The sequence below is a fragment of the Panthera onca genome, chromosome D4 (assembly GCF_046562875.1).
Source record: "Panthera onca isolate mPanOnc1 chromosome D4, mPanOnc1 haplotype 2, whole genome shotgun sequence".
NCBI classification, from domain to species: Eukaryota; Metazoa; Chordata; class Mammalia; order Carnivora; family Felidae; genus Panthera; species Panthera onca.
In genome coordinates this window covers 46,123,853-46,138,686 of record NC_138351.1, presented here as the reverse complement: position 1 = coordinate 46,138,686, position 14,834 = coordinate 46,123,853, and the positions used below count along the sequence as shown (strand labels likewise).

At 39.1% G+C, this 14,834-nt stretch overlaps 1 protein-coding gene across 4 annotated transcripts in view; it reads right to left on the bottom strand.

The window, feature by feature from the left end:
• The window catches only part of FOCAD (focadhesin), a 322,539-nt gene that overhangs the window by 91,045 nt on the left and 216,660 nt on the right, over positions 1-14,834 (bottom strand). For all 4 annotated transcript variants that reach the window (XM_078436754.2, XM_078436756.2, XM_078436757.2 and 1 more), the window contains one exon: positions 9,543-9,664. In XM_078436754.2, the coding sequence (XP_078292880.2) occupies positions 9,543-9,664 (122 nt within the window). The remainder of the gene's footprint in view (positions 1-9,542; positions 9,665-14,834) is intronic.

Sequence of the window (14,834 nt, the reverse complement as noted above, 5' to 3'; positions counted from 1 at the left end):
AGAAGGACATAAAATAGATCAGTGGTTGTCAGGAGAAGGTGGGGAGGAAAGGGACTGACTACCAAGGAGCATGGGGGAATTTTTAGGGTGACAGAACTGCCCTTCTTTTGACTGTGGTACAGGTTCCATGAACGTGTGCACTTGTAAAAATCCATACAACTGTGTACTAAGAGACGAGAAATCTACCGTATGTATATTATGCCTCAACACACACGCAAGATTAAAAGTACATAGTTTGAAAGTCGCTACTTTCAGATTGTAGTACTTCTCAAACCCTCTCCTCCCACCATCTATGACACTCTGTACACTTGCCATCAGCATTGCAAATCCACTCTTCCTTTTACCGTTCGTATTTCTATCAATACCACCAGCCAATATCCCAGTCACCCAGTCACCCAGGTTGGGAACTTCTGACTTATCCCGGACTTCCTTCTTGCCCCCAACTCAACCGTCAACTCCACCACTGAAATGTTTGTTCTATTTTCCCATAGTTTCTGCTTCACTGCCTTTTTCCTAATTCCTGCCCAGAGTACTGAGGCCCCTAACTGATCTCCCAACAGCCGAAAATCTTTCTTCCTTCTAATACATCCTAAACGGTGCTGCTACTCTTACATTAACTCGGAACTTCTTTTCCCAAACCTTTGATGGTTCATTAAAGAATACGGTCCCAACTCTTCTGTACTAGGTTCAAAGCCTTTTAGAATCAAAAGCCCACCATTTACTTTAAGAAATAATTTGTTCTCATGTAAGAACTCTGCTGGCCAAGATCCCCAACCAATTTCCCCAGATGATTTCCTGGTCTTCTCTTTCATTTAACCTGCATCCTGGCTGAATTGGGTTACAAACCAATTCCCAAGTCAGTCGTCTACTCTACAGGACTACTTCTAGGGCCTGGGATGCCCTGTCCTTCTCTCATCTCTACTCCCTGAAATAATTTCTTCCATCTCTATGCTTCCAGGATGCTACCAACCTCTCCTATAACATTCGACCGATTCCCTGTTAGATTATTTGTGTATGCATCTTACCCTCAAACAATGCTAAGGGCAGAGATCACATCCTGTTCCTCTCGGAATCCCTCCCACGGACCCATAAGAGTGTCTTGTGTTCAAGTAAGTACCTGCTGAGTTTAATCAGATTTAATGCACAGTATTGGCTTTAAGACAAAATTCTGTCATGAGAAAACTATATGACCATAAACAAGTCATCACAGAAAATCATGAAGTTCAACTTTCAATCCCTCTGGAAACAGTGTTAGAACACTTTTTTTTTAGCAGACACAGCTAAATTCAAACACAAGTTGTTGAGGACACAGTTCTAAAAGCATGTCCAAAATGTTCTGGCCAGGAAAGGTTTAATTCCAGCTGAAAACACAGTGAGTGACAAAGCAAAATTTTAAAGCGGGTTTTAGGAGCAGAGAGAGAGGGAGACAGAGAATCCCAAGCAGGCTCCACACTGTCAGCTCAGGGCAAAGCCCAATGTGGGACTCGAACTCATGAAGCATGAGGCCATGACCCGAGCCGAAACCAAGAGGCAGATGCTTAACCAACTGAATCCACCCAGGCGCCCCAAGAAAACATCCATTTTAACAGACTTTCATTAAATACTATAAATCAAGGAAGACAGATGCTGGTGAGGTTGTCAGATGGCCAAAGTAGAAGGAAATAAGGTAGGGTAACATGTACAAATTTACCGATAAACTAGGTGCTTACTATTGATTTTAAAACCTTAATTTCACAAAGTAAGGCCTTTCCATGTTCCCCAGATGTATATATATTATTATCAAAAGAATAAAAGTATTTAACTTCAGTTGCTACAAAGACACGCCAACACTGAGCCACTACATTTAGTCTGTGATGTGCCCACACTCCTCCCACATTGCCAGAAGAAAAACCATTTGTACTTAGTGTTCGAGACCCCAAAAGCCACTCAATGTCCCATTGTTTATATATGAGATATAATAGCCTTCAATTTTCTGTCAATAGTAATCTTGTTTGCACAAAAATAATTTTGTTATTCCCGTCTCCTGACAAATGGTGACTGGAGGACAAGAAGGGAGGGCTTATAGAGGACACATTTTTAAAGTAAAATGACACTCGTTTTTTTGTGGGTGCTTTCTGGACATTTCAAAGTCTGACTCCCCCCTTCCCTCCTTCGTCCTCTCTCTCTTCCACAGCCTATCTCTCTCTCCCCGCTCCCCCCCCCATCAGTATAACATTAGCTTGAAAGCTGACAATTCAGTCACATCTCAAGCAACCATTTACTTACTCTGTTATTTAATAGGAGGGGGGAAAACCCAGTTACCATAACAACTCACATCACATGGCAATTATGGAGTCTCTAAAATACAGCAAACCATACTTTTCACAGTGTTTTCTAAGGGGAATGTGTAATAAGCACAGATACCACTTCTCCCAATGATTATTCTGAATTTCTATCTAATTGTTTCATATTGCATGAATGTTACTGCTACTCCATATTCTTCATACGAAATATGTTTTTAAGTAAGAAGGAAGTGAAAGAAAAAGGCAAATATATTACTTGTAGTTCAAACGATGGGGTATATATAGCCCACCTATTTCTGGGCATCTGGGGGGGGGGGGGGATCCATAGAAGGCAGAAGAAAAGCAAGATTAATTTCTAGAGGAAAAAGAATCAAATGATGATCAATGAGAAAGGAAGAGAGGAAGGAAGGAAGGAAGGAAGGAAGGAAGGAAGGAAGGGAGGAAGGAGAGAAAGGGCAAGAAAGAGGGAGAGGGAGAGAGAGAACGAAAGATTGATTTCATTCAGAGTAGTGCTACCAAGAAGTCCAGATAAGGTTTCTCTGAAATAAAAACGAAAAAAGAGCTCATTACCTAATGCAGAGGCAGAAATATGGTCGGGTGGCAGCAGCAAGATTGGGAGAATTTGCCTGTGTCCAAAGATGGAGGAAATAATGAAGCAAGACTGCCATTCTCATCCAGGGACAAACCACCATCATCCAATTTAGGTGAGAGTGTCATGTCAGAGTTAGAAATGCCAAAGGATGACAAGGCAGGCAGCAAGTTTCAGGGAAGGAAACTGTCATTCACCTTCAGCTTCCTCATCAACGGGAACCAAGTTCGTGTCAGGATGAGAACGTGTAGTTTAAATCAGAACAGAAGTGGGGCGCTGGATGGCTCAGTCGGTTAAGTGCCCGACTTCGGCTCAGGTCATGATCTCGCGGTCTGTGAGTTCGAGCCCCGCATCGGGCTCTGTGCTGACAGCTCAGAGCCTGGAGCCTGTTTCAGATTCTGTGTGTCTCTCTCTCTGACCCTCCCCCATTCATGTTCTGTCTCTCTCTGTCTCAAAAATAAATAAACGTTAAAAAAAAAAATGTAAATCAGAGCAGAAGAGGACAGTCACTTGAGCTTGGAGAAGCCCTACGAGGTCTGGAATGACCCCTGGTTATCCCCTGTTCAAAGGAGTGGAGAGAGAGGACCACTTCAGGTTTAGAAAGCCCTAAACAGGACGATGATGACACAGAACTCCTCCCGGATGTCAGGTCAAACTCAAATCAGACTCACGTATCTGCGAGTCTTCCAAAAGTATCATGGGAGAGTTTCACTGTAAGAAGAGTCAATTAAAAAAAAATTTTTTTTTAAGTTTTCAAAAAGAAGACAATACAATAATCTCCAAAAGAATTCATCACAGGTTAAATCAGTAGTTCATAGCTAGTTTTCCACAAAATGAAAAGTTCCTTGGTTTACTAAACCTAGTTTTCGGGAAATATTGACAATCACGAGAAGCAAAATACACGTCGGAACATGAAGAGCAGAGCATTTGGGATATTTGGGACATTCAAAACAAAGTTCCTCCACCTGTTCATACACATCCACCCACCCACAGTTACAGGCATTAAGAAGGCCATAGCATATCCTACAAGTATACGTCATCCGTGGGAGGAAGACAAGGCTACCTCTATCTACTCATATAAATGAAAAGTGACAAAAAACAGTGCATAAGAGCTATTCAAATTATAATAATGTCATTTCTGGAAGCCCTCAATAACCGTTAGATTCACCATCATGTTAATTACAACATTCTGGAAAAAGGAAACCATCATACCACGCGCACATACGAAGTCTAAGGCGCATCCATGTTTCAAAAGGATTAAAATCATCAAGTCAACAAATGTCTACTATGTGCCAGGAATACTGGGCACGCTCGAACTACAGGCGACCAAAACCAACTTCCTGATTTTATAAACTTTACACCTCACAGAAGGGGACAGACCCCAAGCTTCAGGATTAGTGGGAATGGATGGATAGATTGAGTGAAGAGCCTCATATATCAAATAAATTGAATTCACAGTTAGAAACATTCCTAAAGACAACTCCAAACAGTTTCCAAATTTTCACTGGAAAATTCTATCAAGTATTTAAGGAAAAATTATTTCTTAGGACAGCATTACACAGTAACACATCAGGCAGAGATAATACAAGGAAACTACAGAACAAGATCCCTCATGAGCACAGATGCAAAATTCCTTAACAAAATGTAATTAATAAATCAAATTCAGCAATATGTAAATAGGATAATACACTATGATTACATGGAGTTTTTCCTAGGAATGAAGATTTGGTTCACTTAGACAAATCAAAATAATTTGTCATATCAACAAGTTCAAAAACTATACAGTCCTATGAGCAGATATAGAAACAACCCATGTGACAAAATTCAACATCCATTTGTGACAAAAACTCTCAGCAATTTAGGAATAAAAAGAAACTTTGTCAATCTGATAAAGGATAGCTACAAAATCTTTACACTAAAATAAGGTAAATATAACATATTCAATGTTAAGACACTGAATGTTTTCCCACAAAACTGTGTATGAGATAAGAATGTATGCCCTTACCACTCCAGTTCAACACTGCTGGAGGGCCCCAGGCAAAAAGACCAGAAAAAGAAATGAAAGGCATACCGATAAGAAAAAAAAAAAAAAAAAAAATTAAGACCATCTCTACACACAATGTTACCATGAAAAACAAAAAGCTACAAAAAAGTAACAAGAATATATAAGTAGGTTTAGTAAAGTCATAGAAAAGTATCCATTATATGTTTATATACTAGCAAGTGTAGTAAAACACTGACCTAAAATAATCGAAAGATATACCCTGTACATGAGTTCAAAGACTCCATATTAGTAAGATGTCAATTCTCTCCCAAATTTATCTACACAGATTCAATACCTCTCTAACCAAAATTACAGCTGACGCTTTTTTTGTTGTTTGTGGTTTCTCAAAGCTGATTTAAAATTTACATGGAAAGGCAAAAGGCTTAAGACAGTCAAATTTCAAAACAACAAAATTGGAGGACTCATATTGCTTGATTTCAAGACTTCTTATACAGCAACACTAATTAAGCCGTATGGTTCTGATTTAAAGCACACACATATAGATCAATGGAACAAAATTGAGTGCAGAAATAGACCCACACATATGGACAAATGATTTTCCACAAAGGTGCCTTGGTGAAGAAAGAATGGTACATTCAAAAAATACAACCCATACCTTGTGAAAAGTTAAGTTACACAGATCGTAGGCTGAAATGTAAACTGTAAGACTTCTGTAAGTAAACACAGGAGATCATCAAGTGACTAATGGATAAACTATATATAGTATGTCCCTACAATGGAATATTATTAGGCCATAAAAAGAAATAAAGTACTGATACGCGTGACCGCAAGTACAAATTTTGAAAACATTATGCTAAGTGAAAGAAGTCAGACAAAAAAGACCACATATTGCCCAATTCCATTTACATGAAATGTTCAAAATAGGCAGATCTATCAAGACAGAAAGTGTATGAGTGGTTGCTAGAGGCTAGGGAGAGAGGAAAATGGAGAGTGGCTGCTGATAGGTACAGAATTTCTTTTCGGTATGATGAAAAAACAGAAAATCTTTGAGGCTTTGGGTTGGAGAGAAAGCAAGAACATAAATAGAAAAACTTGATAAACTGGAATTCTTTAAAGCTAACAATTTGCTCTTCAAAAGACACCGCCAAGGAAATAAAAAGACAAGTATACAGATTCAGTATAAATTTTTTTTTTTTTTTGCAAAACACATTTCTAAGAAAGAATTTATGCCAGAATATATAAGGAACTCTCATTTGAAAACAATAACCTGGTTTTTTTTAAAAAAAGGTAAAACAACACAATACTTCATGGAAGATATGAATGGCAAAAAATGCATGAAAACATGCTCAACATCAATAGTCATTAAGGAAGCACAAAACCACAAAGAGAAACCACTATCCATGTATGAGAACGGCTAGCTTTTAAGAAACTGGTCATACTGCGCATGGGCAAAGAGGCAGGGCACCCGGGACTCCCTTCCATTGCTGGCGGGGACTCAAAATGGGACAGTCACCAGGAAAAGTTTGCTAGTTTCTTATATTCACTTACCAGATGGCTCAGCAAGCCCAAGCCTACGTCTTTATTTACTCAAAAAGACATGAAAACAGATGTCCACACGTACACCTTACGAGAACTGCTTATAGCAGCTTCAGTCATAATTGCCAAAAGCTGGAAACAACCCAAGGGTCCATCAACGGCTGAATAAACCAACTGAAACTCTCATGACAGACTTTTTTTTTTTTTTTAAATAAAAAGACCCAGAAGCAGTGATGAGAAACCCAAGGCAAGTCTGAAGGAACTTGAGCTGTAATAATACCAAAAGGACTGCAACAAAGCAAATACTAGAGTCATCTTGGGAAGATCCAAAGGTATTTTTTAAATGTTCTCTGCTTAACCTGGGACTAGGGAGGGTAGTTCAAGGACCACCCTGAGTCACACTGCTGGGATCAGTTTCCAGGCTCCTCTACTTACTAGTTCTGTGATGTCGAGCACAATAGCTGTACCAACCTCACAGAGTCAATGTAGAGATTAAAGGAATTTAGATATAGGGGTGTCTGGGTGGCTCAGTCACTTAAGCGTCTGACTTTGACTCAGGTCATGATTTCACGGTTTGTGAGTTCGAGCCCCACATCAAGCTCTGTGCTGACAGGTTGGAGCCTGGAGCCTGCTTCCCATTCTGTATCTCCCTCTCTCTCTGCCCCTCCCCTGCTCACACTCTGTCTCTCTCTCAAAAAAGAATAAACATTTAAAAAAAAAAAAGGAATTTATATTTATATATATAAATTGCCACACACACACACACACACACACACACGGCAATTTTTAAAACGCCTGAGCTGGTTATTAGCTATTATTATTCCAATTATTATTCTGATTAACCAGATCTTAAAACTCTTATTTGTTGTTGCCTAGTTTGAGAAAATGGGTGATTCATTCTCTATCTCTGCCTTTTTTTTTTTAATGAATTACAATAGGATGAATTCAAACAAAAATCCCACCACAGGTTTGACAAAATTCTATCCAATATATCTTCCAGCTGACTTGTAAAAAAAGATTTCTCGGGGCTCCTGGGTGGCTCAGTCAGTTAAGTGTCCAACTCTCGATTCTGGCTCACGTCATGATCTCACAGCTTGTGAGTTTGAGCCCCGCACTGGGCTTTACGCTGACAGTGTGGATCCTGCTTGAGATTGTCTCTGCCTCTCTCTCTCTCTCTCTGCCCCTTCCCTGCTTGAGCACACATGCGCGCGCTCTCTCGCTCTCTCTCAAAATAAATAAACGAATAAATAAATAAATAATATGAAAATGAATAAAATAAAATATTTTCTCATCTCTTTGAAATTTTCTAGGCATCTACAAGACAAGCAACAAGCATTTCAATCCAAATATTTTCTCTGTTCATATCCAAGCCACACCCCATAAATTCTGATGCCATTTGCTGAATTTACTAGATTGCCTTCTGCTATTCCCTGTGTTAACAATTTTTATTGTTTCTGTTCTGATGGTGACTTTTAAAGTCAGCTTTCCATTAATACTTAACACTGTGGTTATCCTTCAATCTCCTAGGTGCACAGCGTAAAAATACAAAAAGGCACCAAACTCTACCTTCTCCATAGGCAAGTAATAAGATATCAGGGAAAACAAATCTAGAAATCACCTACGTTCTCTCTTTCATGAAATTAAACCTCTTTTCTTCCCGGATCTTCATTCCCTCCTCAGTTAAGTGAAGACACTGAATTAGACTAAAAAGGCTTTGAACCAAGTATTTACATAATTTCAACTCTAATTGAATATATGAAAGAACACGGTTGCATAGGATAAATATAGGTCTCTAAAAACTGGCTATGCTAACTGGTAGGATGCAGAATATAATCCGACGAAACTCTGTGATGCCAAGATATATAAATTATGCACCAAAATGAGATTTAGTACAAACATCCAGTAGGAGCTCTAATTAATTTGACATCAAACTATTACATACTTCACAATTTTTATCTTCATTTATAACTGACTGATGTTAACCTATCATGTCTTAATTATATAAAATAAGCCTCCTTGCTATATTTTGTTATTCATTTATATATTTTAATTTATACACACCCGAACAAGTAACTGTCATAAGACGTGCAAAGATAACACCAAAGTACACACTGCCCATGTGCTCTCTAGCCTCCCTCTTCCCTCTGGTGTTGTTATGATCTGCAATGATCAGACTTTATATAAATCATCTCATGGCATCACATAACTTTATTTTAAAAGGGTAGCCTAGGGGCGCCTGGTTGGCTCGATCTGTTAAACGTCCAACTCTTGATTCCAGCTCAGGCCACGATCTCACGGTTTGTGAGACTGAGCCCTGCATCAGGTTCCGTGCTGACAGCGTGAAGCCTGCTTGGGATGCTCTCTCTCTGTCTCTCTGCCCCTCTCTGGCTCACACTCTTTCCCTCTCTCTTGAAATAAATAAACTTTAAAATTAAATTTAATTTAATTAAAAAATAAAAGGGTAGCCTAAAAAAAAATAGAATAAACACTAAAACCAAAGGGTTTTTCTCCCCCCTTAAACACTTTTATTTACTGTTCATTCCCAAAATTCACACCATACATAAACACTGGTGCCCTACATACTTGCAAAGGATTCAAATTAAGAAATAGGCAAGATTATTTCTTTAAATAATAAACTTATTATAGCATTTATTCTGAACAATAAGAGTTTAACAACAATGAAAGAAACCAAATTTGTACGTACCACTCCCTAACAACAAGGCTGGGCAATGGGAGAAGCGTGCTAGTTTCTTTCAGAAACACATCCAAATATTTTAGTAGTGAATCGGGTCAACTATTGTGATTGCCTTAAAAATTTTTTTTTAATGTTTTATTATTTATTTTTGAGGGAGAGAGAGAGAGAGAGCATGAATGGAGGAGGAGCAGAGAGAGAGAGAGAGAGAGGGAGACACAGAATCCGAAGCAGGCTCCAGGCTCCGAGCTGTCAGCACAGAGCCCCAAGTGGGGCTAGAACCCACAAGCCGTGAGATCATGACCTGAACCTAAGTCGGACGCTTAACCGACTGAGCCACCCAGTCGGTTGCCTTTAAAAGCAACTTACGTTAATCGTGATAAAGAGAAAAATTATTTCCAAACACACATTAAATTACAGGTAAGGCAAGGCACCTACCTCATGCACAAGAGCAAGCGAGGTCTGCTTGAAACTTCGCCCTCTACTGGCCATCAGTCGATTCAATGGTTTGCCATCTTTACTCTGGTACGTTGAAATATCGTAACAAAATAACATACCACCTGAAAAAAAAAAAAACTTATAAAAACACTTCTTATGGGAAAAATTCATTAATCATATTCTCAATAATCCGTATTCACTCAACCTGGATAGAGGTATTTAGAAATGAAAAGAATTTACTAAGCAAATTATGATTTTTGACTATTGGTGTCTAAGGAAAGAAAAAACAGAAGACATACAAGACCTCAGCTGTTACTCTATTCAAACTATCACTTATTTACAAGCCTTATTCATTTGTAAATAAGTGAAGAAATTTACAATTCGCACCTTATTTTAATCTCTAGAAGTAACCATTCACGAAGTTTAAGTTTTTAAGAATAAATTCCAATGAGGGGCACCTGGGTGGCTCAGTCGGTTAAGCGTTAAGCGTCTGACTTCGGCTCAGGTCATGATCTCACAGTTTGTGAGTTCAAGCCCCGTGTCGGGCTCTGTGCTGACAGCTCAGAGCCTGGAGCCTGCTTCACATTCTGTGTCTCCCTCTCTCTCTGCCCCTTCCTTGCTCATGCTGTGTCTCTCTCTGTCTCAAAAATAAATAAACATTAAATTAAAAAAAAAAAAAAGAATAAATTCCAATGAATGAGAAATGCTTGCACCAATACCAATCTTTGGGACCTCCTGATAACAGGGGTCCCTTTCGTTTACACCCACAAGTGGACAAGTTTTCTTTCATCCCTACACTCACCGTGTGTTCACCCTCCCCTTCTCCCTCCTTCCTCCTCCTCTAACCCTTCCTGTCCTCCCCACTTGGGTTAACTAAGTTCTTGAATTGAACTCCCAGTTCTGGCTGGCCCCCAGTGTCAACTGAAAAGCAAAGACAGGCAGCCAAATGCTAGACTATGAGTGAGAGTAGTCTTGGAAGCTCTCTGGGGGTAACTGAGCCAATGAGAAGACACACTCAAGAACTAAGATAATTTAAAACACAAAGATCATTGCATTTTTAAACCTTTCTCATTGAAGTATAATATACAACACAGGAAAAGTGCACATTGAGCATACAGCTCAATGAATTCCTGCGAACAACATATGATCAGCATCCAGATGAAGAAACAAAACATTATCAAAATCCCAGAAGCCTTGGGGTGCCTGGGTGGTTCAGTCAGTTAAGCGTCCGACTTCGGCTCAGGTCGTGATCTCACGGTCCATGAGTTCTAGCCCTACGTCGGGCTCTGTGCTGACAGCTCGGAACCTGGAGCCTGTTTCAGATTCTGTGTCTCCCTCTTTCTCTGACCCTCCCCTGTTCATGCCCTCTCTCTCTCTGTCCCAAAAATAAATAAACATTTAAAAAAAATTTTTTTTAAATCCCAGAAGCCTTTCTCATGTCTCCTGCTGGTCACATCCACCCCCACCCCAACGGTTACAACCTTCTAATGACCATTTTGCCTACTTTGGTACTTTATGTAAATGGAATCAGACTGTATATATGCTTTTATATCTGGCTTCCTTCACTCAAATAATCATTGCGAGAATCAGCCCCAATAGTGGCAGTTGCAGAACGCTCATTCTTGTTGCGGAGTAATATTCCCTCATGTGAATGTAACACAACTGATTTATCCATTTTACTGCCAGTAGGCAAGGAGATAGCTTCCAGGTTGAGGGCTACTCAAAGAATGCTCCTGTGGACCTTAGAGCATGTCTCTGGTGATTTCATCTCGGTTTATCCCTGAGACTGAAATAACTAGGTAAAACAGGATCTGAACTGGCTCAGAACCAGTTTTCCAAAGTGGTTGTACTAACTTACGAATATTCCCAGCAGCTGTTCTGGTTGTTCCACATATTAACCGATACTTTTTATTTTCCATCTCTTTTCACCTTAGCCATCCTGCTAATGGTATCTTATTGTGGTATGAATTTGGATTTCTCTGATAAGGAAGTTAACTATCTACTCGTATGTTCACTGGACACCTGAATTTCTTCTTTTGGAAGATGTGTTCAATTCTTTCTCCCATTTTTCCCCCCATTCGTTAATTGAGTGACTTTCTTGTTGATTTGCAAAAGATTCTCGATATCATCTAAATTGAGTCCTTTATCACAAATATGTATCGTAAATATCTTCTTTGCATTCCGTGGCCAGCTTTTTCACACTCTTAAAGGTAGATTTTGGTTAACCCATGATCTTGATTTTAATATAATTCATTACTATTTTTATAACTTGAGACTTTAATTATAGGACCATTTGTTGAAAAGATCATCCCTTTTCTCCATAGCATTGTGGTGCCCCTTTGTAATAAATCTGGTGACCTTGACACGTGGGTTTGTTTCTGGATGCTCTATATTCTTCATTGGTAAATCTGTCTATCCTTGCAACAATGCTGCACTCTCAATTTTTTTTTAATTTTATTTAAAAAATTTTGTTTTAATGTTTACATATTTTTGAGAAAGAGACCGAGTGTGAGCGGGGGAGAGGAAGAGAGAGACGGGGAGACACAGAATCCGAAGCAGGCTCCAGGCTCCGAGCTGTCAGCACGGAGCCCAACACGGGGCTCAAACTCACGGACTGTGAGATCACGATCTGAGCCGAAGTCAGATACTCTACTGACTGAGCCACCAGGCACCCCACTCTGTCAACTATTGTGGCTTTATAAGAGGCCTTGATATCTGGTATTATATATCCTCCTACTTTCTTGCTATTCTTCAAGATTACTTTGGCTATTTTTGGTCTTCTGCATTTCCACACAAATTTTAGAATCAGCTTGTCAATTTCCAAGATCTTAAGTGGGATATTGCTTGGGACTGGATTGAATCTATTAATTTGAAGAGAACTGACATTTTTACAACTTGGTGTCTTCTAGTCCATAAACATTGTGTATCACTTCATTTACTAGGATTTCTTTAAGTTTTCTCCATAATATTTCGTAGCTTCCAGTGCAAAGGTTTTACACACTCTGCTAAACTTATCCTAGGTAATTAATATATTTCAGTGCTATTATAAATGGTACAGTTTTAAAATTTTATTTGTTATGGTATATGAAAATATATAATTGATTTGTATGTTGACCTTTGTATGTAATGCAGTAACCCTGCTGAATTCATTTATTAATCCTCTTTTTTTCAAGTTTTTATTTAATTTATTCTGAGAAAGAAAGAGCATAAGCAGGGGAAGGGCAGAAGGGCGGGAGGGAGAGTTAGAGGGAGAGGGAGAGGGAGAGGGAGAGAAGAGAGAATCTGAAGCAGGCTCCACACTGTCAGCACAGAGCCTGACACGAGGTTTGAGCTCATGAACTACAGACCTGAGCTGAAACCAAGGGTCAGACACTCAACTGACTGAGCCACCCAGGCCCCCCATTTATTAATCCCAATTAGTCGGTAGATTATTTTGGATTTTCTATGTACTACACAGTCTACTACACATTATCTGCAAATAATGACTATTTAAATAATCACAAATGCCTATTTTTATTTTTTTTAAACTAAGCTTTATGCCCCCCATGGGACTTAAACTCACAACCCTGAGATCAAGAGTTACATGCTCTACTGAGTCAGCCAGGCACCCCACTAATGACTATTTTAATGTCTAATTTGTCATCTGCAAATAATTACTGTATTATTTCTTCCTTTCTAATGCTTATGACTTTTATTTCTTTTTCTTGGCTTATTACATTAGCTACAGTCTTTATTAAAATACTAAATAATAGGGGCGTCTGGGTGGCTCAGTCGATTAAGTGTCCAACTTTGACTCAGGTCGTGATCTCACGGTTCTTGGGTTCGAGCCCCGCATTCGGGTCTGTGTTGACAGCTTGGAGCCTGAAGCCTGCTGTGGATTTTGTGTCTCCCTCTCTCTGCCTCTTGCCTGCTCACACTCCATCTCTCTGTCTCTCTCTCTCAAAAGTAAATAAACATTTAAAAATTAAAAAAAAAATACTAAGTAATAGTGCTTATTTAAAAATTTTTTTAATCTTTATTTTTGAGAGAAAGAGAGAGAGCATGAGTGGGGAAGGGGCAGAGAGAGAGGGAGACACAGAATCCAAAGCAGGCTCCCGGCTCTGAGCTGTCAGCACAGAGCCTGACATGGGGCTCGAACTCATAGGACTGCGAGATCATGACCTGAGCCAAAGTTGGACGCTGAACCAACTGAGCCACCAGGCGCCCCTAAATAATAGTGCTTATAACAAACATCCCTATCTTTTTCCCAATCTCAAGGAGTACAAGTTTCAATCTTTCAGTATTAAGTACAAAAACAACATTGTAGCTGTTCTTTATTAGAAGTTTAAAAATTTCCCTTCCAGAGGCGCCTGGGCGCCTCAGTTGGTTAAGTGTCTCTGGGGTTTAGTCTCACACTTGGTGAGTTCGAGCTCTGTCTCGAGCTCTGCACTGACAGCGTGGAACCTACTTGGGATTCTCTGTCTCGGTCTCTCTCTGCTCCTCCCCCCCCTTTTGCTTTCTCTCTCTTTCAAAATACATGAACATTTTTTAAAATGTTCCCTTCCATTCATAGTTTAACGAGAGTCTTTTTTGTATCATGAATGGGAATAAAGCTTTTCAAAGGTGTTTTCTACATCTATTGAGATCATCTGAGGATTGTTCTGCCTTTTTCTATTAATGTACTGGATTATACTGATTTTCAAACATTGAATTAACCCCACTCAATTGTTATATATTACCCTCTACGTATTGAATTCAGTTTTCTAACATATTTTGGGGTATTTTTGCAACTATGTTCAGTGGGAGAGGTTGGTGTACAGGTTTATAATATTCCCTTCTGGCACTTGGTATTAAGATTATGCTGACTGCATCAACAGTGTTCCCTTCTTCCATTCTGTTAGAATTTATGAAAGATGATTATTACTTCCTCCTTGATTTTTGTGTAAGAACTAACCAAGGAAGCCATCTGCACTTAGAGTTTTCTTTGTAGGAAAGTTTTTACGGATTTAATTTCTTTAATACATATTGAACGATTCAGATAGTCTATTTCTCCTTCTGTTTTCCAAAATTTTATATTTTGATGAATTTCTACATCCTGTCCCAACTGTGAAACTTATTGGCTAAAAGTTCTTTATAATATTCTTTTATGATCTTTTTGAACGCTGTAGGGTCTGAAGAGGCATCTCCTTTGTTGTTCCTGATTAGAGGTAATCCATATTTCTCTATTTTCTTGTGTAGACTTACAATGGCTTTATCAATTTTATTAAAGTTTTCAAAGATTCGATTTTTGGCAGTGATTTTCATTATATGTTT